Source organism: Salvelinus fontinalis, chromosome 6 (assembly GCF_029448725.1).
Source record: "Salvelinus fontinalis isolate EN_2023a chromosome 6, ASM2944872v1, whole genome shotgun sequence".
Taxonomy (NCBI): Eukaryota; Metazoa; Chordata; class Actinopteri; order Salmoniformes; family Salmonidae; genus Salvelinus; species Salvelinus fontinalis.
Window position 1 is genome coordinate 45,797,072 of NC_074670.1, and position 27,723 is coordinate 45,824,794.

The window sequence follows — 27,723 nt, forward strand, 5'->3', positions numbered from 1 at the left end:
ATGCTGGCCTTCTAGGCAGAGTCGCAAAGAAAAAGCCATGTCTTAGACTGACTAATAAAAATAAAAGATTAAGATGGTCAAAAGAGCACAGACACTGGACAGAGGAACTCTGCCTCAAAAGCCAGCATCCCATAGTCACCTCTTCTCTATTGACGTTGAGACTGATGTTTTGCGGGTACTATTTAATGAAGCTGCCAGTTGAGGACCTGTGAAGCGTCTGTTTCTCAAACTAGACACTCTAATGTACTTGTCCTCTTGTTCAGTTGTGCACCGGGGCCTCCCACTCCTCTTTCTACTCTGGTTATAGAGCCAACTTGCGCTGTTCTGTGAAGGGAGTAGTACACAGCGTTGTACGAGATCTTCAGTTTCTTGGCAATTTCTCGCATTGGAATAGCCTTCATTTCTCAGAACAAGAATAGTCTGACAAGTTTCAGAAGAAGAAAGGTCTTTGTTTCTGGCCATTTTGAGCCTGTAATCGAACTCATAAATAATGATGCTCCAGATACTCAACTAGTCTAAGGGACAGTTTTATTGCTTTTTTAATCAGGAAACAGTTTTCAGCTGTGCTAACATAATTGCAAAAGGGTTTTCTAATTATCAATTAGCCTTTTAAAATGATTAACTTGGATTAGCTAACACTATGTGCCATTGGGACAGAGGAGTGATGGTTGCTGATAATGGGCCTCTGTACGCCTATGTCGATATTCCATAAAAAATCTGCCTTTTCCAGCTACATTAGTCATTTACAACATTAACAATGTCTACACTGTATTTCTGATCAATTTGATGTTATTTTAATGGAGAAAAATGTGCTTTTCTTATAAAAACAAGGACATTTCTAAGTGACCCCAAACCTTTGAACTGTAGCGCCCTTGCTGTCTCTGCCTGGCCGGTTCCCCTCTTTCCACTGGGATTCTCTGCCTCTAACCCTATTACAGGGGCTGAGTCACTGGCTTACTGGTATTCTTCCATGCCGTCCCTAGGAGGGGTGCGTCACTTGAGTGGGTTGAGTCACTGACGTGGTCTTCCTGTCTGGGTTGGCGCCCCCCTTTGGGTTCTGCCGTGAAGGAGATCTTTATGGGCTATACTCGGCCTTGTCTCAGGATGGTAAGTTGGTGGTTGAAGATATCCCTCTAGTGGTGTGGGGGTTGTGCTTTGGCAAAGTGGGTGGGGTTATATCCTGCCTGTTTGGCCCTGTCCGGGGGTATCATCGGATGGTGCCAGTGTCTCCTGACCCCTCCTGTCTCAGCCTCCAGTATTTATGCTGCAGTAGTTTATGTGTCGGGGGGCTAGGGTCAGTCTGTTATATCTGGAGTATTTCCCCTGTCTTATCCAGTGTCCTGTGTGAATTTAAGTATGCTCTCTCTAATTCTCTCTTTCTTTCTTTCTTTCTCTCTCTCAGGACCATACCTCAGGACTACCTGGCATGATGACTCCTGGTTGTCCCCAGTCCACCTGGCCGTGCTGCTGCTAAAGTTTCAACTATTCTGCCTGCGGCTATGGAACCCTGACTTGTTCACTGTGATTTCTATTATTTGATCATGCTGGTCATTTATGAACATTTGAACATCTTGGCCATGTTCTGTTATAATCTCCACCCGGCACTGCCAGAAGAGGCCTGGCAACCCCTCATAGCCTGGTTCCTCTCTAGGTTTCTTCCTAGGTTAGGGCCTTTCTAGGGAGTTTTTCCTAGCCACCGTGCTTCTACACCTGCATTGCTTGCTGTTTGTGGTTTTAAGCTGGGTTTCTGTACAGCACTTTGATATATCAGCTGATGTAAGAAGGGCTATATAAATACATTTGATTTGATTAGTGTATATTATAAAATACAATCATAGTTTGTGATAAACCAGCCCAACTTTCTTTAACCCCCATAAAAAAACAGATAAATACATTAACTACAGTACATCTCAATATAACATGTTTTACCCTATACAGTACAAAACTACAATTCATATCACTTTATGCATATCAGTCTTATTTTGAGATGTCAAGGGAAGTGCCTCACATTTTCGAGAACAAGAGTTAGGGCATGGCAATATTGCCATTGTGGATAACACTCTGGGAGATTAAATCCACTATAAAAGTAAGTGCAACCAATTGGTCTTCATACATAAATAAGCCAATGGACCCCCAAACAGTCTTCATAGAATAGGACAGAGATGTCTCTCACAGCGCTGCATGACAGAGAACATAATATGATTGCAATGATGAACGCCATACAATGACTAAACAGAGAATAATGATTCATGAAAGGGTAGTAAATAAAAGGAAGTATAATTCTTATAGTATCTCACAAGCCTGTAGCAGTGTCATCCGGCCCTTTTCAACAGATTGGAGTGTAGACGATGAACAGTAATCCCCTCATGAGTAAAATCATATTAGATTCACTCTGACAAAGGAGTGATAAATAAAGTGCCCCTTGATTATGGGACCACAAGGAATGCATTTTTGTGTACAGTACACCAAAGCAATGTGTGTAGGCCCTACATCACAAGTGTTATGTCCCAATAGCCTACATAGAGCTTTTCAGAATAGTTCCCTACAATATGCTAGCTATTGGCTCCGCTGGATAACAGAATGCTATGGAATAGCCTACACTCCCCAAGATGCAAAGCTAATAAACTCCCACGGGACAGAGAACCCATTTAACAACGATTATCGAAAACATTCACAATGCCCTCCCATATTGCACAATTGTAAGCACTTCAATACACCAACTAAATGCATTACTCCTACAATATGTATTTTTGGCTCAACTGTTTGTGAACAAGGCACATATTTGGTATAAGTCACAGTGTGCACAGTACTGTATAGTGAAAGGATCTTGCTTCGGAGGCATTATTGGAGATAATGCTGATTTGACAGATGGTCAAAGTTGTGTGAGATTTGCTCTCTCTCTCGACAAGGCCCAAAAGGTCAATGGCACCGCCTCAACAGTGTGTCAATAGGACTTCACATTTCTATGCTTTAAAAATGTCACGTCCCTCTATTCACACACACGCACGCACGCACGTTTGTTTTAATATCCTTGTGGGTAGCATAAAATTGATTTCCATTCAAAATGATATCTCATGTCCTCCCACTTTCTCCAGACCGGTAAAAGGTGCAACACAGAAACAGGGTAGAAAGTTGCAATAGGCCCGTGCAACCCAAGGTTTGATACCAATATAAAAATAAACCCTCTTAAACCTACACCTAACCCCTAAGCCTAAAATAGCCTTTTTCCTTGTGTTGATCGGCAAAATGTCCCCCCTTATCCCAATTTGCCTTGTTTTACTATTTACTATCCTTGTTTTACTTCTAGCCCCCACAAGGATGGTCAAACCAAAAGCACACACAAACACCTTCTACACACATAATTGCACTTTGATGGCTTCGCCTCCTCTGTCTCTCTCCTCAGCAGAGCAGTGATGTGGCCTCTACTGCCTTCTGCCTGTCTGTCTGGTTCTACTCCACTGTGACAGACTTGGCCAGGTTCCTGGGACAGTCCACCTACAACCAGAGGAAAGAGAGAGACGGCCATTAAACCAGCTCAAAACTGAGGAGTAAAGGAAACAACACAAGACTAGATAAACATACAGCATAGTTGATTTTGTGAGTAACTGTCGATTTTAATGCTTGTTGTAATGAAATCGAAATAAAATTGAGAGTAAATACTGGGAATGAAAAGGTACAGTAATGGGTGTCTGTGAGCAAAGGAAAAGATTGCAGTAAGACACGGTAAGTTGTAGTGGTAGACTCACGTCGTATCCTCGCAGCACGGCCAGGTGAAAGGACAAGAGTTGCAGAGGGATGACACTGAGGATGCCCTGGAGACAGTCCACTGTCTGAGGCAGCTCAATGGTCTTATACGCATTCTTAGACACCTCTGGGTCATCCTGGCAACACAGGATAATCGGCCGCCCCTGAGGGTGAAAGAGATTATTCAAGGCTTTTTGATAGTTAGGCTGTGTGTGCGCCTGTGGTTGTTTGTATGTTTGTCTTGGTGCAATTCCATGGTAACAGAATGATGCTGAGACTCAGATGTTTCACTTTAAAAGTACGATAAACAAAAAACCATTAATTGCGAAGTTCAACAAACTATACAACTCTATGCACAATGACTACTTTTAACAATTCCCACAGAAAATTTGACAAAACACATTTACTCGAAGAACAGTGCAGATGTAACGTTTGGTAACAGAATGAAGGTCAAATCTCCCTCAGTTCTTTATGTGACCACATTTTCCAAAAACCTTGTGTTGTAAAAAAATACATTTTGGTGGTTGAACTACAGTTAGTGAAGAAGATTAACACTCGGTAACAGAATGATGGTAACAGAATGACATCATGGGTCCCTGATCTGTTCTATACAGAAATGCATAATAATGAATGTCCCAATGTTTTTCTAGAAATGTAGAACATTTCTTATCCTCCTTTGCATGTTTGGGTATTTTTCTACACACTGGCAATTATTCGAATGAGCTCCATCCTCAAACAAGACCACATTTGGTTGGTCCAGACCGGAACAAATCTGTACCAATCATAGATGTCTATGTTTCACAAGTTTGGACATCACAGTAGAGCAAAGCACAACAAAGTTGAATACAGTACTGTACAGTATAGTTCAATACAGTAGAGTACAGTAGAGTTTAGTACAGTACAGTACAGTAGAGTATAGTTCAATACAGTACAGTAAAATACAGTGCAATATAGTCAATTATTTGTCATCTACGCTAGTGTGCTGTACTTTGCTGTACTTTACTGTACTAAACTTTACTATAATCTACAGTAGAGTACTGTATTGTACTGACCTACAATCTAATCTACTTTTCTTTACCGATTTGGTAACAGAATGAAGCGTTTTAATCACTTAATAAATCCTAAACAAATTGTTATCAGTAAAAACACTATAACTAATTGGCAGGTTAACCTTCACTTGTTACTTCTGTGAACTTTCATTATCCTCCCTCATGAGAGAAATTTGAAAATATCTTCAAGATATGTGGGGTTTTTAAAAATGAATGATAAGACACTAGGCAATATTTCTTAAACTTACAGAAGGCAAATAATTTCAACAAAACTAAATATAAATGTTGATATTAGTTGGCTGGGGTCTTTACTTCAACATTATTGTGTTTTGATGTATTTCTGATACCTTTTTAAGACGTTTTCTAAGGCCCCTTTTCCATCTGTTTGACCAGAAATCAAAGCCTTTGCCTTTCCCACATTTTTATGATGGAAAATGGTTGAAAACAAATGTACATATGCCTTAATTAATGGGGGTGGCAGGTAGCCAGGTGGTTAGACAGTACAGGGCCAGTAACTGAAAGGTTGCTAGGTCAAATCCCCGAGCTGACAAGGGTAAAAATCTGTCGTTCTGCCCCTGAGCAAGGCAGTTAACCCACTGTTCTTAGGCCGTCATTGAAAATAAGAATTTGTACTTGCCTAGTTAAATAAAAAAATCATGAATCAAAAAAATAGACCCTTAGCTTAAATTTGACACCAAATGTGATGTGCTCCTATGAACTTTACATGTTAGTACTCATGTGACTTTTAACATCGAAATGCCCCTACTGAGCAAGTTTCAGTAGTGGGTGTGTGTGTTTAGTTGTGTGTATATGTGAATAAGGTTGCGTTGATAGACAGGCAGCCAAATTCGGATAATTGGTCTCCAGCGCTGAAAAAAATCTGATGTCAAAAAGATCTGATGTGATTGGTCAAAAGACCAATTCATTTGGCCGCCTTTCTAAATGCAGCCTACGCGAGTGAGTAATGTGACGTACCGATCTGGCTGTGACTTGCTGCAGTGCGTTCTGACACTTGGTGTAGCAGGCGTCTCTCATGATGATCATGATGACCGGCATGTGCTTGTCAATCAGAGCCAGAGGACCGTGCTTCAGCTCCCCAGCCAGGATGCCCTCTGAATGCATGTAGGTGATTTCCTTGATTTTCTGTACGGGAAGAATCAATCAGTTAAATGACATAATAATCAGTATTATCATGTCAAAGTGTGCATATATTGTGTGTGTGTATATATATAGAGGTTTAATGGTATATAAAGAAGTGGAAAAGAGGAGAAAATGCCAAACATTGCCCCTAGATGGACGCTGACCTAAGGTCAGTTTTTCATGGTTCCTATAACGGTTGTGGGTTAGTATTTGGGGTGTTGTAAGCTAATGCTTGATCTGTTCTCACCAGTGCCCCCTCTAGACAGGTAGCGTAGTTGAAGCCTCGGCCCATGACCAGCAAAGACCTCTGTTCATATAGCTCATCTGCTATGGACTTGATGTTCTTATCCAGAGACAACACCTTCTTGATCAACTCTGAGAGGGGGAGGGGAGGAGAGCGATAGGGGGTGAAAAAGTTTAGTAAAGTAAAGTTTAGTAAGGTTTAGTAAAAACAACAAAGTGGTGTTTTTGCTGGTGAGATCAGGCAGTATATTGGTTAAAGTGTGTTAGTCATAGTGATATCATGTTGGTTACAGTGAGAAGGTTATAATGGGTTAAACATTATCATAGTGGGTGTTGTGGTTTATAGACTCACCTGGGAGTATCCTGAGTCCATTGATGATCTCCAGCCTCCTTGTCTGCAGGGAGATCCTGTCCTCACTCATCATCAGACCAAACATGATAAGAGCCACAAACTGGCTGGTGTAGGCCTTGGTGCTGGCAACGCCTATCTCTGGCCCAGCATTGATGTGCACCCCGCAGTCTGTGTCCCTGGAGATGGAGGAGCCCACTGTGTTGGTGACCCCCACCGTCAGAGCACCTCTATCCTTACAGTACCTCAGAGCCATCAGGGTGTCTGCCGTCTCACCTGAGGGGAGGAAGGAGCAGAGGACAGAGACAACTTAGCATTCATACAAACACTAGAATTCTCCCCTGTCCAACAGATTATAGTCTCTGTACTAGCATTCTCTTTTATCAGAGTATCCACAGTCTCCACCGTAGAGAGTGAAATAACAAAAACACTAGCGTTTTATGAAACACTAGCAATAAACTATAAATAGCAGTCTACCCACCAACGCAGTATGGCATTACCTGATTGGCTGATGTAGAAGCAGACGTCGTCTCTGAAGACGGGCGTGTTGCGGTCTAGGAAGTCGCTAGCCAGCTCCACCATGACAGGAAGCTCTGTCAGCTCCTCCAGAACTTGTCTGGTCTGAGAGGTGAAGGGGAGAGGGGAAGAAAAGAAGTCATCACCATCATCATCATCTTTCCTTTCTCCTTCTCAATCGCACTTCTGGTTGGTTCACTTACAGCCACGGCAGCATGGAAGCTGGTTCCACAGCCAATCATGATGAGGCGTCTGCAGCGTTTGATCTCCTTCAGGTGGTCCTTCAATCCCCCCAGGATCACTGAGGACAAGACAGGACAAAAGAGAGGAGACCATAAGCATTAGCATATAGAGCCAAGAGGTGAGAGGGATATTGTTCAGATATTTAGGGGTTTTAGGTGAATATGTTGGAATTGCGTTGACAATGTTTTTATTTGTCCAAAGCTGTTTATTCCACCTTTTTGCTTTAACATATAATAATAATAATTTTAAAAAGATTATAAAAAATAAATATCTGAGGCTTGGGAATAAGTTACACTAACAACAAATGAATTAATCTCAATCAGGTAAATATAAATCACAAAGGTACGTACCTAATATTTAATCATTTACATTCATATTTAATATATTTACACAAATGTACATGGAGTTCGGTATGTTCAGTCTTTTATACAAACATGTCCAAATTGGCTCTAACAGGGGGTCACATAGTAAGTGGGTGTTGGTATTGGTTTATAAATGTTTTGCAGTTGTGGCACGTCTCCAGTCTTACAGCACAGTAGGCCTATACGTCCACATAGTAACTGTTAATTATTGTCGCGTAGGCTTTGGTTGAAGCTCAATGTTAAATTCCCTGTCATCATCATATCTAATCCAATATGATACTAATGTCGATGAAAATGGTGAAGGGGAGAGTGCAAACCACCTTGAATGTGCAAATCACCTTGATTGGAGGCACACAACACATTCCCTGCCTCTCGTCATGAACCGTCAGGCCGTTACCGAGAACCGCATACCGGATTTTGAACAGGGTCGTTAGCATTAGGGGGAAAAAATGATTTGCTGCCCCGACCTAGCTCAATGTCTAGGCGTCGGATAAGAACAAGACCACAGGTGCACAACGGGACTATTACACTTGCTACCTTTCTGACTGAATACGTTTGTACGGGCAACAGTTTTGATTACATTTATAAGTTATCGCTCTCACGTGCCAAAAGAGAACCAACGAGGCGCTACCTTTTTGGCTGAGCTAAGACCTTCAAAAGTCAATCGGAGTTGAAACGTTGCTTTGAATGGGAAGTCATTTTACAATGTAAGACTGTCCCAATCTAGTTAGTTCAAAACTAATTTTAGAGGGCAACCAGCGGACCAGCGTTTAAACCAGCAACCCTTGCAGTTATGGAAGCACACCACCTATGCCACTAAGGTCCAGACGTTTTGTCAGGGGCCGCATTACAGGTTAGAACAGCATTGCCAATGACAGCCTTTTGGTTGCTAAAAAAATCTGCATTTGTGTGTGGAAATGTTGTATATTTCCCCATAAAATCACCTTCCAGTGTAAAAAAACAATGTTTTAAGTGAGAAGTTGAAATTGGTCTGAAGCCGAAAAATAGTGGAAATGTCGGAGCACCACAATGCCTACTTAAACCATGCTCTACTAAGATTTTCCAGCACACAGCTTTGACCTACTACAGTAACTATTCTGGTAATTGTACTTAAAACAATATGTAGGCATGTTGCTTGGGATTCAAACCTTCTCAAACAGCCTAATCTATATAAGGTCCCACAGTTGAGAATGCCGTGTCAGAGCAAAAACCAAGCCATGAGGTCGAAAGAATTGTCAGTAGACCTCCGAGACAAGATTTGGTCGAGGCACAGATGTGGGTAAGGGTACCAAAAAATGTCTGCATCATTGAATGTCCACAAGAACACAGTGGCCTTCATCATTCTTACATGGAAGAAGTTTTGAACCACCAATTCTCTTTGTAGAGCTGGCCGCCCGGCCAAACTGAACAATCGGTGGAGAAGGGCCTTGGTCAGGGAGGTGACCAAACCCCGATGGTCACTCTGACAGAGCAACAGAGTTCCTCTGTGGAGATGGGAGAACCTTCCAAAAGGACAACCATCTCTGCAGCACTCCACCAATCAGGCCTTTATGGAAGAGTGGCCAGACGGAAGCCACTCCTCAGTAAAAGGCACATGACAGCCCGCTTGTAGTTTTCCAAAAGGAGCCTAAAGACTCTCAGACTATGAGAAACAAGATTCTCTGGTCTGATGAAACCAAGATTGACCTCTTTGGCCTGAATGCCAAGCATCACGTCTGGAGGAAACCTGGCACCATCCCTACAGTGAAGCACGGTGGTGGCAGCATCATGCTGTGGGATGTTTTTCAGCAGCAGGGACTGGAAGACTAGTCAGGATCGAGGGAAAGATGAACGGAGAGATCCTTGATGAAAACCTGCTCCAGAGTGCTCAGGATCTCAGATTGGGGCGAAGGTTCACCTTCCAACAGGACAACGACCAAAAGCACACAGCCAAGACAACGCAGGAGTGGCTTCATGCCAAGTCTCTGAATGTACTTGAGTGGCCCAGACTTGAACCAGATCGAACATCTCTGGAGACCTGAAAATAGCTGTGCAGCAACCCTCCCCATCCAACTTGACAGACCTTGAGAGGATCTGCAGAGAAGAACGGGAAAAATTCCCCAAACACAGGTGTGCCAAGCTTGTAGCGTCATACCCAAGAAGACTCAATGCTGTAATCGCTGCCAAAGGTGTTTCAACAAAGTACTGAGTAAAGGGTCTGAATACTTTTGTAAATGTCATATTTCCGATTTATTATTTGGAATAAATTTGGAAACATTTCTAAAAACTAGTTTTTTCTTTGTCATATTGTGTGCAGATGTCGGAAAAAAACTATGAATCCATTTTAGAATAAGGCTGTAATGTAACAAAATGTGGAAAAGTCAAGGGGTCTGAGTACTTTCCAAAGACACTGTATACAGTACCAGTCAAAAGTTGTTGAATGAGAGGGTTGAATGAGTAGGTGTGTCCAAACTGTTGACTGGTACTGCATGTACTGTGTGTATATATATATATATATATATATATATATATATATATATATATATATATATATATATATATATATATATATATATAGATATATATAGATATATATATAGATATATATATATATATAGATAGATATATATATATATATATATATATATATATAGATATATATATATATATATATATATAGATATATATATATATATATATATATATCTATATATATATATATATATATATATATATATATATAAATACAATGCAAAAATAAATACAAATACTTTGGACTACATATTCACTGCCCATTGATCAGCACAGCAATTGGTAAAACAGGACCATGTATGCAAAACAAGTGGTTGTGAGCATATGACAATAGTACACAGGTAAACGGTTACAGAAATCAAGAATGGAGACAGGCTCTATAGACCTCTATATCTACAGTATATGAGTGACATGTTGTTATGTAGGACACCTACTGACCAAAAAAATATGAAATATTTTGCTAAAAAAAAGAACATTTCATTAAATCCCAGTAGGCACCACATTACTACAACACAAATCAGCTCACTCTATCAAGCCTGATGATCTTGTAAGTATAAAAGCTTGCTGTCATATAAACAAATAAACCTTGAAAAGGTAGTGGAATGGGATAATGTCTTAGTGTGGTGTGTGAAGAATCGAATCATTTACCTTGTATGCAGTACAAGTCACATTACTGTGGGTGCACCTCATCTTAAGACTGTGAATGCGGCTGTTTGAGAAGGTTTGAATCCTAAGCAGCCTGCCTACACATTGTTTGAAGTACAATAGACCAACATAGCTACAGTAGTAGGTCAAAGCTACGTGCTGGAAAACCTTGGTAGACGTTGAAGTAGGCATTGTGGTGCTCATGTGAATTTCCTTTCTTTTTTGGCTTCAGACCAATGCCTACTTCTCACATAGAACATAGTTGTTGTTTTAAATAACGTATGCCTCCGTGAATTGCTGTGCTAATATTGATTGAGCCTAGGGCACTGTGCCATCAACATCCTGGAAGAATAGAGGGACCGGATCAGGATGTGACATTGTCATGGTAAGCTACCTTTGTTGGTGTCGAAGCAGATCCGCCCCCTCATGGTGTTGAACACGGACTCTGGCTGTTCAAAGATCTCTTTTTGCATGAACGCCTCAAAGTTACCTGCACACAAAAGATAAGGACACAATAGGGACAGTGGTTGAGTCACAGGTGTAGTTACTCACTAACGTCAGCAGAGGGAGATCTTATTCTAGTGTTCTTAGAGTTAAAGCAGCTTCAATACAGTATATGTGGCCAAATGAGTATGTGTTCTCTGTGTAAAATCAGACTACATTTGCGTTTGTGAATGGGAAGGTATCGATACTGACCGGCTCTAGGTTTAAGGTCCCCTTAGGTACATACCGAGAATCAGCTTTCCCTCCTCAAATCCTAAATATTGCACCTTGACCTTGCACAGAACTGACCCTATGTCAGTGTGTAGGGCCTGGGACCCTCTAACCTACTCCTAATTAACATTTAGGTTTCCATGGTGACGAGCCCTATGACCGCTAACCTCTGACCTTTCATGATCTCCTGCAATTCCATCTGGAGGGTCTGGATGGCCCGGACAGGAACCTCCCCTGCCTGGCGGTTCAGCCTATGGAGGGACAGCTTCCCCCCTACAACCGCTGCTATATCATCATCCTCTAGGTAGATCACCTTGTTGGTGTGCTCTATGATGGCACTGGGCAGGGAGAGCGAGAGGAGGAAGAAAAAAGGATCACGAGACAAGCACAGATGCATGCGCCACACACACACCGTGCACGTATTCACACACACACACACACACACACACACACACACACACACACACACACCTAGGGCTTTCAGCTCACCTAGCGTCAGAAGCAAAGTAGTACTCCACAGCCTTGCCGTCTTCAGCGGAATTCACAGCATTGGAGATATCTGGCCGGTTATGGCTGTTCTTTTCCTGGATCCCCTCTTTGAACATAGCTACTCGACAACGGGCAACGGGTATAGGGCAGGGGTTAGGGTTCATGGTTCAAACTGAGCACTGGAACAACCAGAGATGGGTCACTGAAATCAACACTTCTGCTTTACTTGAACTCTCCACCTAAAATATTTTGTAATTTTTCATAAACTGGTAACAGCTGTTTTAACCCAATGATTGCAAACCAGAACAAGTTCATGATTGTGATTGACAAACAACAGAGCTCGAGAGGAGCCATCTGAGCCAAGGGTCCTTTGACCATAGGTTGACATGCTAATCATCTGGTTACATTGCTTCAGAAGATTCTGGAATTAATAATCAGGTGGAGGTTCAAACTGCCATCCGTATTGATTTGACACATATTATTTATAAGGTGACTGAACGGAGTCGAGGGACGTTTGCCCTTTTGCACAGTTACAGTAGAGCACTGCAGTCATGATGGGGCCACTATTAGCCCCCAATAGCGATAAATGACCTTGTTCTCTCCTCGTCTCTTTCCCTTCATCTGTACTCCACAGGTGAATTTACAGTAGGCATCCCACTATGTTGCTTTCACCTATCCTGTGTTTTAAAAGAGATGAGGGGAAAGGAGCAGATAAAAGGAAGCCACTTTATAGTATTGAGAAAAGCAACCCATTATCTACTTCTCTTCCTCATTCCTTTCTCATTGGACTTTCGACCTGACCCCAGTCTCCATCTAGAAACTGCAATAATAAATCTGAGCGTAGTTAAGTAAACAGATGAAGACCCAGTCAACATACCTACAGGGTGTTCTGTCTCCAGATTGTTGATACACACAAAGAGAACATAACACACCAAACCCATGACTGTTATTAACTGAATGGCTAGGTAAGGGGCAGATTTATTGTGACACACGTCAAGAAACATATTTTAAATGTATAATTTGGAAAAGGCTATGATATCCCATAGAGGTTCAACATAGTATTGGCATTTCCACAAGGAGCAAGAGTGATTTCTCAAACACATACAGTACCAGTCAAAGGTTTGGACACACCTACTCATTCCAGGGTTTTTTGTTTATTTTTACTGTTTTTTACATTGTAGAATAATAGTGAAGACATCAAAACTATGAAATAACACATATGGAATAATGTAGTAACCAAAAAAGTGTTAAACAAAGCAAAATATATGTTATATCATCAACGCAAAGGGTGGCTACTTTGAAGAATCTAAAATATATGTTTAACACTTTTTTGGTTACTACATGATTCCATATGTGTTATGTAATAGTTTTGATGTCTTCACAATTAATCTACAATGTAGAAAATAGTAAAAACAAAGAAAAAAAACCCGAATGAGTACGTGTGTCCAAACCTTTGACTGGTACTGTATATATTTTTTTAAATATGAGTCTTGTCATTTTTGCACTGGACTCTTTGGAGAGTCGTTTCATGCAATCAGGCAACAGTTGATTCATCGGAGACACTAGTCTGATTTAAGGGTATCTGATTGTTGTGAGTCATGCAATTCTTAATAGGTGGTTCAATCAAATGTTATTAGTAAAGTACACATATTTTGCAGATGTTATCAGGTGCAGCGAAATGCTCATGTTTTGAGCTCCAACAGTGCAGTAATCTGAACACCAAATCAGAGATCAAGCCACAACACCCAAGTGTTTATTGGGTAGTTGGCGCACATATGGGCTCAGACTGGATTAACTGCACAGTCCCACGTGACAGAGTAGTATGGAGCTACGGACAAGACGGGATTAGCCTTAGATTATGACATGTTATCACACACAGGAGAACAGGCTTTCATAACCATTAGTCTGGATCAGATGGTAAGTACTGCAACTGTTAGTGTTAGGACACAGATACAAATACTGCTCACAAACACAGATAGCTCTGACGGGCGTTAGCTTGGAACAACTCCATTACATTAGCTGACTGGTTGGTTGGTTAGCTTATGCGTTGGTTAGTTAATTAGTTAATTTATGGGTGTTTCATATTGACCTGAACCGGGAATTGAACTACAGACATATAACTGAACTTTTCATGCAAATCTCACGCATCTTTATGCGTCAGTTCGAGTTACGCCCTCGTATCTCAAATTAAGAGATCGGTGCGTGAAGATAATGTAACCGAATGTGTTGAGATGTGGTTTGATTGAAATACGATGCGTTTAAGGTTGATAACACAGTCAAATTTCTGTGGGAACAGTGACTGAGAGGTTTAAGAACACTGTAAAGTGATCATAGAGGGGAACAGAGCTCACCAGTGTTGTACTGGATTGGAATGTGCTCTGCAGACAGCTCATACTTGCTCCGCACACCAATGAGCAGAGGACTTCCTCTCCTGAAGGATATTGACAGAGAAAGGGGGATGGATAGAGGGATAGGGAGAAAGGGGGAAAGAGAGGGCGAGCATGAGAAAGACAGAGGGGTTCGGAGATAGTTAGATTTGTGTGAGAGAACAAACACAAATGCACGTGCACACACACACACACACACACACACACACACACACACACTGTGGAACACAGTTTAGGTCTTTATGTGTCAAAAAAGATACATGTTAAATACATGCTCCCGAGTGGCGCAGTGGTCTAAGGCACTGCATCTCAGTGCAAGAGATGTCACTACAGTACCTGATTCGAATCCAGGCTGTATCACATCCGTCTGTGCTTGAGTAGGCCATCATTGTAAATAAGAATTTGTTCTTAACTGACTTGCCTAGTTAAAAAAAAATTAAATAACACTATTTGACTCGTGAAATAAGCTTGTTGACCAAGAAGGACCTGAATATGACTGCACGTCACATAATAATTTAACACGTTCATACATTTTTTACGTAGTTATTACACATTGAATACACTATCACTCGTATTTCATTTGACACAACGATTCACCGATTGGTATGCTATGATGCTGGTAAAGTTTTGTCTCGCGCACTTGCCCCAACCGTACGAGCGCTGACAATTCCCCAAGCTCTGGACAGTGCTGGTCATAAAAAAAAGCTAGCTAGCTGATGGATGCAAACAATGTTCTTCCCCAAAAATATAACAAAACAACATAATCTGTTTCAGTAGCTACAGTTAGCTAGCTAACTATCTAGCTAGGTGTCATCATCTAAAATACCTCTAATTTATAAGACAGATCTTATTTGATTAATGGGCGGACCCACCTATGTGAAGCTGGCCACAATAAGGAGTAGCCACAATAGTGGAACGTGCGGTTCGCCATCAAAATAAAAGTCTGTCATTGACAGTGATGCAAATGAATACGCATAGTGGAATTATGCCATAATTGAATAGATCATGCCAAACTAGGTTGGAATGTTAAAGAAATTCAACAAAAGACAATAATTTGACAAAAATCTGTTGTAATCACAATGGATGTATTAGACTTTAGAATTGCATATGGATTGTGGATCAATGACTTGGGGTATCAGTCCACTCAGTGACACCCAGAGAACTTAGCATCATAGCTCTTATTGCGGGACTCTGAAACCACTGAATTGAGTCACATTTATAGTATAAGTCAACTTACTATGTGTATTGAACACTACTCCAGAGGAAAAACAATACAACGTGGATGATTTGGAGTCTGAGAACTCTGAGGACGTTGGGAAAAAAGCACTAGGGTACTGAGTAGACTGATAGACCATTTAATTAATCCCCAATCCTTAAGTAAGGCTGTACACTGGAATATGATTGTCAGTACACACAATATCAAATCAAATTTTATTTGTCACATACACATGGTTAGCAGATGTTAATGCGAGTGTAGCGAAATGCTTGTGCTTCTAGTTTCGACAATGCAGTAATACACAACGAGTAATCTAACCTAACAATTCCACAACTACTACCTTATACACACAAGTGTAAAGAGATAAAGAATATGTACATAAAGATATGAATGAGTGATGGTACAGAACGGCATAGGCAAGATGCAGTAGATGGTATCGAGTACAGTATATACATATGAGATGAGTAATGTAGGGTATATAAACATAAAAGTGCATAGTTTAAAGTGGCTAGTGATACATGTATTACATAAAGATGGCAAGATGCAGTAGATGGTACGGGCCTCCCGGGTGGCGCAGTGGTCTAGGGCACTGCATCGCAGTGCTAACTGCGCCACCAGAGTCTCTGGGTTCGCGCCCAGGCTCTGTCGCAGCCGGCCGCGACCGGGAGGTCTGTGGGGCTACGCACAATTGGCATAGCGTCGTCCGGGGTAGGGAGGGTTTGGCCGGTAGGGATATCCTTGTCTCATCGCGCTCCAGCGACTCCTGTGGCGGGCCGGGCGCAGTGCGCGCCAACCAAGGGGGGCCAGGTACACGGTGTTTCCTCCGACACATTGGTGCGGCTGGCTTCCGGGTTGGAGGCGCGCTGTGTTAAGAAGCAGTACGGCTGGTTGGGTTGTGCTTCGGAGGACGCATGGCTTTCGACCTTTGTCTCTCCCGTGCCCGTACGGGAGTTGTAGCGATGAGACAAGGTAGTAATTACTAGCGTTTGGATACCACGAAAATTGGGGAGAAAATGGGATAAAAAATAAATAAATAAAAAATAAAAAAAAGAAAGAAAGAAAAAAAAAGATGCAGTAGATGATATAGAGTACAGTATATACATATACATTATATTAAGTGGCATTGTTTAAAGTGGCTAGTGATACATTTTTGATCAATTTCCATCATTAAAGTGAGCTGGAGTTGAGTCAGTATGTTGGCAGCAGCCACTCGATGTTAGTGGTGGCTGTTTAACAGCCTGATGGCCTTGAGATATATGCTGTTTTTCAGTCTCTCGGTTCCTGCTTTGATGCACCTGTACTGACCTCGCCTTCTGGATGATAGTGCGGTGAACAGGCAGTGGCTCGGGTGGTTGTTGTCCTTCATGATCTTTATGGCCTTCCTGTGACATCGGGTGGTGTAGGTGTCCTGGCAGGTAGTTTGCCCCCAGTGATGTGTTGTGCAGACTTCACTACCCTCTGGAGAGCCTTACGGTTGTGGGCGGAGCAGTTGCCGTACCAGGCGGTGATACAGCCCGACAGGATGCTCTCGATTGTGCATCTGTAGAAGTTTGTGAGTGCTTTTGGTGTCAAGACGAATTTCTTCAGCCTCCTGAGGTTGAAGAGGCGCTGCTGCGCCTTCTTCACAACGCTGTCTGTGTGGGTGGACCAATTCAGTTTGTCTGTGATGTGTATGCCGAGGAACTTAAAACTTACTACCCTCTCCACTACTGTCCCGTCGATGTGGATAGGGGGGTGCTCCCCCTGCTGTTTCCTGAAGTCAACAATCATCTCCTTTGTTTTGTTGACTTTGAGTGTGAGGTTATTTTCCTGACACCACACTCCGAGGGCCCTCACCTCGTCCCTGTAGGCCGTCTCGTCGTTGTTGGTAATCAAGCCTACCACTGTAGTGTCGTCCGCAAACTTGATGATTGAATTGAAGGCGTGCATGGCCACGCAGTCGTGGGTGAACAGGGAGTACACGAGAGGGCTCAGAACGGGGCGGTAGTCGTTTAGCTGTACAATGACTGCCTACCCCAGCCAAACCATAACCCGGATGACGCTGGGCCAATTGTGCACCGCCCTATGGGACTCCCAATTACGGCCGTTTGTGATACAGCCTGGAATTGAACCAGGGTCTGTAGTGACACTTCTAACACTGAATGCAATGCCTTAGACCGATGCGCCACTCGGCAGCCTTATGACGTTAGCTTTGGGCAACAAATGCTAGCCATCTTTTGAATATTCATATCTTAATTTAAAAATATTTTTTATAAATAGATTCGGCTCCTCTGATATGTGAGCCGGCTCTGACTCGTTCGCGAACGACCCATCACTACTGGACGCTCTGGCGGAGGAGTAGAGGTGATCCCAGCGTTCAACGGCAGTCAAGCACACAAGCAAACTGGCTAACGTTGGCTAGCTACTTCCAGACACAAATAAGAGAACACCTCACTCTGACCATTTCTCTCGACCTAGCATAGCTGGTTAGGCTGTTTTAATGTGATCCAGAGCATTGGTGAATGTAATTGTGCTGCTGGCAACAATTTAATTACGCTTTTTGTGCCGACGTTTACCGACACTGGCCATATTCAACGGGTGTTGAGCGTTAGTAAATTCATCAGTTTTTCGGCGCTCTGCCACTCCGATGAGAGTGCTATTAACCATTGAAACGCACACGACTACACCACTTAGCTAAGCATGATATGAATAATCAAGTCAATAAACGCTGGGTAGTTAATTAGATAGCAGATAGTTAATATACTGCCTGGAAAGTTAGATGTATTAGTAGCCGACTACGTTAAGTTAGGTAACTAGCTAAAATACCGGTACATACTGCTGTAATGCTATGCGGTTCGTAAGGATAGCGTAGCTAACAAATTGTCAGCCAACATAGCGTGTAACTTATTTGAAAATGCATTACTTTATACTTTGCTCAATATTTTCTTAACATTTGTCAAAATTAGTTTAAGAAATTAATTTGTATCCGCTCTCGTTGGACTTCGGCCGCATATTTCCGCCATTTTCTTAAACTCTAAAAACGTTGTGAAGCACGCACACTTTCTGAAGAATTGCATTATGGGCCTTGAAAGTAGGGAAATAGTGTCCACTGCATGTATACTTCGTATTTTGGCTAATTAAGTAGTGATGGGTCGTTCGCGAACGAGTCTGTCACACCTGCTTCCACTCTTTCCCGGGCTGCACTGCATTACGCACTCCTGCCACCATCATTTACGCACCTGCCTTCCCTCGTCACGCGCTTCAGCGATATTGGACTCACCTGGACTCACTCAATCATCTGTTTATTACCGCCCCTATATTTATCAGTTCCCCAGCTCTGTTCCCTGCTGCTGCATTGTTTGTCGTCTGTCTTTGTGTTTCCCAGTTCTGACGCTGTTCCTGTCCTGTTGCATGTCCGTTCCTAATTAAATGTCAACTCCACGTACCAGCTTCTATTCTCCAGCGTCATTCTTTACAGAGTCGGCTCTAAGACCCGGCTCGCATATCAGAAGAGCCGAATCTATTTATAAAAATATTTTAAAAATAAGATATGAATAATCAAAAGATTTAAATGTATAGAATTAACTAATTCAAAGCACTTTGTTTATATACATTAAAAAGTTATACTTTAAATGGAAATGTTCAATAGGATTATTTTTCATAACAAACCAATGCATTTTTAAATACATTGTGGTTAAGGTAGAGTATGATTTTATTTAATTATTTAAATAGATTTGATTTAACACCAATCATAGTCAAACTATCGCAAACTGTTTGACTAAAAAAATATGTATTGTATTTTTTCAAAAGAGCCGCTTGGGAGCCAAAAGAGCCGTCTCTTTTTGGTGAGCTGAGCCGAAGGAGCCAGTTCACTGAAAAGAGCCAGAATGCCCATCACTAGCGTCCAGTGTGCACGCTGTGAGCAAAACGCTCTGATTTATGAACTGACGATATGACAATGATCTGGTTAACCTAGGTCGTACTCTGGCCCTCCAGATTAAATTTAATAACACACTTGTCATAAAATGTCTAGCTAGTAATTTGTTACGCTAACAAGCTAGCAAGAGCATCAATTTCCGGTAGACCCACGTAGCTCTAGTATGCTCAACTGAAATTGTACCGTTCGTTTACAGTATACTAAAATGACCTAATAGTATGTTAGTATGGGTATTCGAACACAGCTTTGCTGTCTCTCTTCTTTTCTAGCACTTTCTTGCTCCTTTTCCACCCTCTCCCCTACAGTTGGATGAGTTCAGTTCCTGCTCATGTTTCTAGCCTTCTCATCTCCATTACGCTATGTGTGCTTCTCTGATTGGCTGATGCAGGTGCAGATGGGTGTGACAGCAACAGGTGAGGTGAGAGGGTGTGGTAAAAATAACCTAAATATAGCTCAAGCCTTTATTCCTATAGTGTCAAATAGGACCTATGACGGGTGTGTACACAAAGCACCTGATAAAAATACTCAGACATACATAACACTCCCATCAAAAAAAATGACAATCATAAATCTCTAAGTCACTGTGCTTGACAGCTTCCACCTGGCTGGGGTAATTCCCACCCGAGGCTTAAAGAAAATAGGCACGTTTCTCATTTACGCTCTTTTCTCTTCCCTCTGTTTACTGTATCCTTCTCTTCTCTGACAGTTATTTACGTTGCACAGGGAGCTGTAGCTAGGGAAGAGTGATGTCATCATACATGACACATTAATTAAATGGAATAGAAGCTTGGCAGAGACACAGTCTGAAGATCAATATAGGGCTGTATAGAGTCACGCTGTTATTGCTTTATTGTGGCAATAGCTGAGACGACGAGTCAATGCCAATGGCTGTTGATCCTTTCGAATCAAATTTTGCACACAAACTTCGCAGATGTTATCGCGGGTGTAGCAAATGCTTATGTTCCCAACAGTGCATTAATACCGCACAATACACGCAAAACCAATACAAATAAATGAATTAAGAAATATTAGAATGGGCAATATAAATATATACTGGATGTATATATATATATATATATATATACACTGCTCCAAAAAATAAAGGGAACACCTAAACAACACAATGTAACTCCAAGTCAATCACACTTCTGTGAAATCAAACTGTCCACTTAGGAAGCAACACTGATTGACAATAAATTTCACATGCTGTTGTGCAAATGGAATAGACAAAAGGTGGAAATTATAGGCAATTAGCAAGACACCCCCCAAAACAGGAGTGATTCTGCAGGTGGTGACCACAGACCACTTCTCAGTTCCTATGCTTCCTGGCTGATGTTTTGATCACTTTTGAATGCTGGCGGTGTTCTCACTCTAGTGGTAGCATGAGACGGAGTCTACAACCCACACAAGTGGCTCAGGTAGTGCAGTTCATCCAGGATGGCAAATCAATGCGAACTGTGGCAAAAAGGTTTGCTGTGTCTGTCAGCGTAGTGTCCAGAGCATGCAGGCGCTACCAGGAGACAGGCCAGTACATCAGGAGACGTGGAGGAGGCCGTAGGAGGGCAACAACCCAGCAGCAGGACCGCTACCTCCGCCTTTGTGCAAGGAGGTGCACTGCCAGTGTAACAGTATAACTTTGCAGAGCAAGGGGAAACCCTACTTAAGTCTCAGAGCAAGTGACGTAACTGATTGAAACGCTACTAGCACGTACCCGCTAACTAGCTAGCCATTTCACATCCGTTACACTCACCCCCCTTTCAACCTCCTCCCTTTCCGCAGCAACCAGTGATCCGGGTCAACAGCATCAATGTAACAGTATAACTTTAAACCGTCCCCTCGCCCCGACACGGGCGCGAACCAGGGACCCTCTGCACACATCAACAACAGTCGCCCACGAAGCATCGCTACCCATCGCTCCAAAAAGGCCACGGCCCTTGCAGAGCAAGGGGAAACCCTACTTAAGTCTCAGAGCAAGTGACGTAACTGATTGAAACGCTACTAGCGCGTACCCGCTAACTAGCTAGCCATTTCACATCCGTTAAACCAGCGCCCTGCAAAATGACCTCCAGCAGGCCACAAATGTGCATGTGTCTGCTCAAACGGTCAGAAACAGATTCCATGAGGGTGGTATGAGGGCCCGACGTTCACAGGTGGGGGTTGTGCTTACAGCCCAACACCGTGCAGGACGTTTGGCATTTGCCAGAGAACACCAAGATTGGCAAATTCGCCACTGGCGCCCTGTGCTCTTCACAGATGAAAGCAGGTTCACACTGAGCACATGAGCACATGTGACAGACGTGACAGAGTCTGGAGACGCCGTGGAGAACGTTCTGCTGCCTGCAACATCCTCCAGCATGACCGGTTTGGCGATGGGTCAGTCATGGTGTGGGGTGGCATTTCTTTGTGGGGGCGCACAGCCCTCCATGTGCTCGCCAGAGGTAGCCCGACTGCCATTAGGTACCGAGATGAGATCCTCAGACCCCTTGTGAGACCATATGCTGACACATGCACATTTGTGGCCTGCTGGAGGTCATTTTGCAGGGCGCTGGCAGTGCACCTCCTTGCACAAAGGCGGAGGTAGCGGTCCTGCTGCTGGGTTGTTGCCCTCCTACGGCCTCCTCCACGTCTCCTGATGTACTGGCCTGTCTCCTGGTAGTGCCTGCATGCTCTGGACACTACGCTGACAGACACAGCAAACCTTTTTGCCACAGTTCGCATTGATGTGCCATCCTGGATGAACTGCACTACCTGAGCCACTTGTGTGGGTTGTAGACTCTGTCTCATGCTACCACTAGAGTGAGAACACCGCCAGCATTCAAAAGTGACTAAAACATCAGCCAGGAAGCATAGGAACTGAGAAGTGGTCTGTGGTCACCACCTGCAGAATCACTCCTGTTTTGGGGGGGTGTCTTGCTAATTGCCTATAATTTCCACCTTTTGTCTATTCCATTTGCACAACAGCATGTGAAATTTATTGTCAATCAGTGTTGCTTCCTAAGTGGACAGTTTGATTTCACAGAAGTGTGATTGACTTGGAGTTACATTGTGTTGTTTAAGTGTTCCCTTTATTTTTTTGAGCAGTGTATATATAGACAGACTTATGTGAGGTCATGGCATAGGCCAGACAGACAGAGACATGTGAGCGGACATGGATACTGACCTGGTGGCTACCGCCTCTCCGGGGAAATAACTGCTTTTAAACATCAGAGCGAAGGCCCCCTCCTAAGACAGGATGACAAAGAGGAGAGTATACAAACATGTCTGTTAGGGTCCATGATGATGATGATGACAAAGATGACGAGGAAGAGGAGAAGGTTGAAAATGAGAAGGAATTGTAAAAAGAAAAAAATACAGCGAAGGAAAATGTAGAGGACAGTTTCAGTCGAACAGACCGACAGTGACCTTACAAAACCACATTCAAATTTCCTATTTCTTTTTGAAGACAGTCTTTTCATCTGTTTCCCCTCGTGGGGCGTAGTAGTGGGAATGTGTGGAAGGGATGGGGGGGGGGTCAATGTTCAGGGAAGTTAGGAGGAATAAGACCTCTATTGTATAAAACCAGCTCTGTTTCCAACATACTGCCAGCACTCTCACCAAGGGTGGGAGAGAGATGGGAGAGAGATGGAGGAGAGATGGAGGAGAGATGGGGGAGAGGAGGGGGAGGAGCAGTGGTCATTAGGATGTAAGGGGTCTGTTCTGGTCTGGTTCCTATTAGCCCAAACCCACTGAAGCTGTACATTTTATCCTCTGTGTTCTTCTCAGACCTTTTACAGTGAGCCAAGGAGAGGGGAGATGTGGCTGAGACAGGACTGGCTCCAATAAGACCAAACTCAACAACAAGAGTGTGTGAAGAACTGAGCGAGACAGAGCGAAAGAGAGAGAAAATGACTGAGCAGTCTAGTTGGTGCAAAAGGGATTGAAAAAGTGTCTCGCTCCTGTTCACCAGATAAAAATTGCGATGTCACTAAAGATGGTGTTGGGGTGGTTGCCATGGTGACAGTTTCGGTGATGACGTAACACTATTAATGGGACGGCCAAATTTGAGGCCAGACTGGACAGTGCGATGATGACATCATCAAGGGGAACTGGGGGAGATTGTTGCTCTGTTGTTGAAAACACTCCCTTACAATGCTGTTTCAGAGATGGAATTTATCATAGGGCCAGATGGGATCTGAGGGGATGTTTTGTCATTTTTGTGAAGCAATTCCTTCTTGTTTCGTAGTAGTAGTTGAAGCAGCCGCAGTAGTAGTCGCCGTCGTCATAGTAGTTCTTGAAGAGTACTTTAAATAAAATAAATCTCACGGCGCCTCCGACACCCCTCCCCCAAGCATAAAATAAAAAACATAAACACTTATTTTCCCACAAGCACTGACTTTGCTGATAAATACTTTGTTGAGGGAAAATGTACTTGAAACAATTGTGATATGTTGTCTCGCCTAGCTATCTTAAGATTAATGCACTAATTGTAAGTCGCTCTGGATAAGAGTTTCTGCTAAATAACTAAAATCAAGTAGTAGTAGCAGCAGTAGTACTATAGTAATAACATAGTACAACAGTAGGTGTTGGCAAAGTGGGTGGGGTTATATCCTGCCTGGTTGGCCCTGTCCAGTGGTATCATTGGGCGGGGCCGCAGTGAGCCCATACCCCCCCATCTCAGCTTCCAGTATCTATGCTGCAATAGTCTATGTGCCGGGGGGCTAGGGTCAGACTGTCCTATCTGGTGTATTTCTCGTGTCTTATCTGGTGTCCTTTGTGAACTTAAGTATGCTCCCTCTAATTCTCGTATCTCTCTCTCTATCTCTCTACTCCCGGAGAACCTGAGCCCTAGGACAATGCCTCAGGACTACCTGGCCTGATGACTCCCGCTCTCCCCGTCCCTAGTCCACCTGGTCGTCCTGCTGATCCAGTTTTTGCTGTTTTGCATGTGGCAATGGAATCCTGACCTGCATTGCTTGCTGTTTGGAGTTTTAGGCTTGGTTTCTGAATAATCACTTTGTGACATCTGCTGATGTAAAAAGGGCTTTATAAAGAAATTGTATTGACTGATTGAGGTGTCCCGGTACTCACCAGCTGTTGAATGACCCTCTCCACCAGGGTAGAGAAGGACAGGTCTTCTCTCTCTCGGTTGTCGTAAATGTATTTGATCAGTTTAGGGATGACCTCTGTATCCGTCTCTGACTCAAACTCATAGCCCTTGGAGTTCTGAAAGAGGGTGGGGATCAGAATAAATGTCACAAGCTTAGCACATTTGGTTCCTTGGAAGTTGTGCGAACTAATGTTTTTGGTTTCACATTGGTTGTGGGATCGAAGCCATAAGTTTCCTGACCAGTAAAACAGAACGTTTTTTAAACGTTCTAAGAACAGAAGTGAACATTTTGCCGGCTCTGGGAAAGTTTATTTTTAAGTTGCAGGCAGGTTCTGAGAACATTTTACTCTGGTTCCTTTCAAAGTTTTCCTGGGAGGATTTATTAATGCTTTGAGAATGGAAATTATAGGTTATTTGTAAGGTTTTGAAAAACTTAAGTCTTTTACTAACACTGCTAGCTTATTTGGAGTAAACTTTTTGTACCAAGCACAGATAGGATACATTCATTTCCTTAGGCATTAATCATGTGAACACATTTATTTTTTATTGTGGCACGGCATCAGTAAGATTCAAACCTATGATCTTCTGTTCTCTACCCATGGAAGTCCACTGCACCACCAGGATGGAGATAGCATGCCATGTTCTTTTACGCATAGGAAGCTGTTTATTTTTGTCTACTCAAAAAGATCCCTTTTCAAAGGAAACAAGAACTCATTAAGATCAGATGTGACCAAATAGTTGGTGCGCCGACACACCTAAACACACGTAAGATGATTGAGGATAGAGAGATTTTGTTTGATGCTGAGAACCAAATGTATATGTTTTTAAATAACATTTTTAAAACGTTCTCTGAATGTTACAACATTTTTCTTGTGGTTTTTATGGAAAGTCTTCTTAATGTTCTGAGAAAATAATGCAGAGTTTATTGATGTTAATGTGTACAATTTCCTTCTTTTTATTTTACATTCCCAGAATATTGCCAAAAGAGAACCATACGTTATCTGAACGTTCTAAGAACATCGCTAAAGTCACACCATTTTTATAGTAAATATAGTCAAATATGACATGAAATAGAACCACACGGGAACTTGTGTGAAATGTTCTGTGAAAGAACTGAAATTCACACAGAAATCAAATCAAATCAAATTGTATTGGTCACATACACACATTTAGCAGATGTTATTGCAGGTGTAGTTAAAAGCTTGTGTTCCTAGCTCCAACAGTGCAGTAATATCTAACAATTCACAACAATACACACAAATCTAAAAGTAAAAAAATGGAATGAAGAAATATATAAATATTAGGATGAGCAATGTCAGAATAGCATTGACTAAAATACAGTAGAATAGAATACAGTATATACACTACCATTCAAAAGTTTTGGGTCACTTAGAAATGTCCTTGTTTTTGAAAGAAAAGCTATTTTATTGTCCAGTAAAATAACATCGAATTGATCAGAAATACAGTGAAGACATTGTTAATGTTGTAAATGACTATTGTAGCTGGAAACGGCAGATTTTTTTATGGGATATCTGCATAGGCATACAGAGGCCCATTATCAGCAACCATCACTCCTGTGTTCCAATGGCACAAAATGTTAGCTTATCCTAGTTTATCATTTTAAAAGGCTAATTGATTATTAGAAAACCCTTTTGCAATTATGTTAGCACAGCTGAACTGTTGTTCTGATTAAAGAAGCAATAAAACTGGCCTTCTTTAGACTAGTTGAGTATCTGGAGCATCAGCATTTGTGGGTTCGATTACAGGCTCAAAATGCCAGAAACAAAGTGGCTTAAGGACAACAAAGGTATAGGTATTGGAGTGGCCATCACAAAGCCCTGACCTCAATCCTATAGAAAATATGTGGGCAGAACTGAAAAAGTGTGTGCGAGCAAGGAGGCCTACAAACCTGACTCAGTTACACCGGCTCTGTCAGGAGGAATGGGCCAAAATTCACCCAAATTATTGTGGGAAGCTTGTCGAAGGCTACCCAAAACGTTTGACCCAAGTGAAACAATTTATAGGCAATGCTACCAAATACTAATTGAGTGTATGTAAACTTCTGACCCACTGGGAATGTGATGAAAGAAATAACAGCTGAAATAAATACTTCTCTCAACTATAAATCTGACATTTCACATTCTTAAAATACAGTGGTGACCCTAACTGCCCTAAGACAGTTTTTACTAGGATCCAATTTTTACTAGGATTAAATGTCAGGAATTGTGAACAACTGAGTTTAAAAGTATTTGGCTAAGGTGTATGTAAACTTCTGAGTTCAACTGTAGGTATTCCTCTTGTCCAGGTGGGTTAGGGCAGTGTGCAGTGCAATGGCGATTGCATCGTCTGTGGATCTATTGGGGCGGTAAGCAAATTTAAATGGGTCTAGAGTGTCAGGTAAGGGAGAGGTGATATGATCCTTAACGAGCGTCTCAAAGCACTTCATGATGACAGAAGTGAGTGCTACGGGGCGATAGTCATTTAGTTCAGTTACCATTGCTTTCTTGGGTACAGGAACAATGGTGGCCATCTTGAAGCATGTGGGGACAGCAGAGTGGGATAGGGAGAGATTGAATATGTCCGTAAACATACCAGCCAGCTGGTCTGCGCATATTCTGTGGACGCGGCTAGGGATGCCGTCTGGGCCGGCAGCCTTGTGAGTGTTAACACGTTTAAATGTCTTACTCACATCAGCCACAGAGAAGAAGAGCCCACAGTCCTTGGGAGCGGGCCGTGTCGATGGCACTGTGTTATCCTCAAAGCGGGCGAAGAAGGTGTTCAGCTTGTCTGGGTGCAAGACGTAGGTGTCCGCGACAATGCTGGTTTTCGCTTTGTAATCCGTGATTCTCTGTAGACCCTGCCTGGGACTCCACTTTGTCTCTGTACTGACGTTTTCACTGTTTGTATTCAACCATATTTCCAGTCACCTTTCCATGGTTAAATGCGGTGGTTCGCGATTTCAGCTTAGCACGAATGCTGCCATCTATCCATGGTTTCTGGTTTGGGTAGGTTTTAGTATTCACCTTGGGAACAAAATCCCCTATACACTTCCTGATGAACTCAGCCACCGTGTCCGTGTATACATCAATGCTATTATGCGAGACTACCTGGAA

The 27,723-nt window shown here is 42.5% G+C and overlaps 1 protein-coding gene across 1 annotated transcript in view; it reads right to left on the reverse strand.

The window, feature by feature from the left end:
* Positions 1 to 511: 511 nt before the first annotated feature.
* The window catches only part of LOC129857903 (glutamine--fructose-6-phosphate aminotransferase [isomerizing] 2-like), a 41,449-nt gene continuing 14,237 nt past the window's right edge, over positions 512 to 27,723 (reverse strand). The window contains exons 6-18 of the mRNA XM_055926589.1: positions 24,592 to 24,726; positions 22,685 to 22,746; positions 14,357 to 14,436; positions 12,006 to 12,123; positions 11,691 to 11,854; positions 11,197 to 11,292; positions 7,245 to 7,342; positions 7,026 to 7,146; positions 6,529 to 6,801; positions 6,181 to 6,308; positions 5,769 to 5,936; positions 3,747 to 3,908; positions 512 to 3,495 (exon numbers count right to left, since the gene is read on the reverse strand). Coding sequence (XP_055782564.1) covers positions 3,451 to 3,495; positions 3,747 to 3,908; positions 5,769 to 5,936; positions 6,181 to 6,308; positions 6,529 to 6,801; positions 7,026 to 7,146; positions 7,245 to 7,342; positions 11,197 to 11,292; positions 11,691 to 11,854; positions 12,006 to 12,123; positions 14,357 to 14,436; positions 22,685 to 22,746; positions 24,592 to 24,726 — 1,650 coding nt within the window. The 3' untranslated portion in view covers positions 512 to 3,450. The remainder of the gene's footprint in view (positions 3,496 to 3,746; positions 3,909 to 5,768; positions 5,937 to 6,180; positions 6,309 to 6,528; positions 6,802 to 7,025; positions 7,147 to 7,244; positions 7,343 to 11,196; positions 11,293 to 11,690; positions 11,855 to 12,005; positions 12,124 to 14,356; positions 14,437 to 22,684; positions 22,747 to 24,591; positions 24,727 to 27,723) is intronic.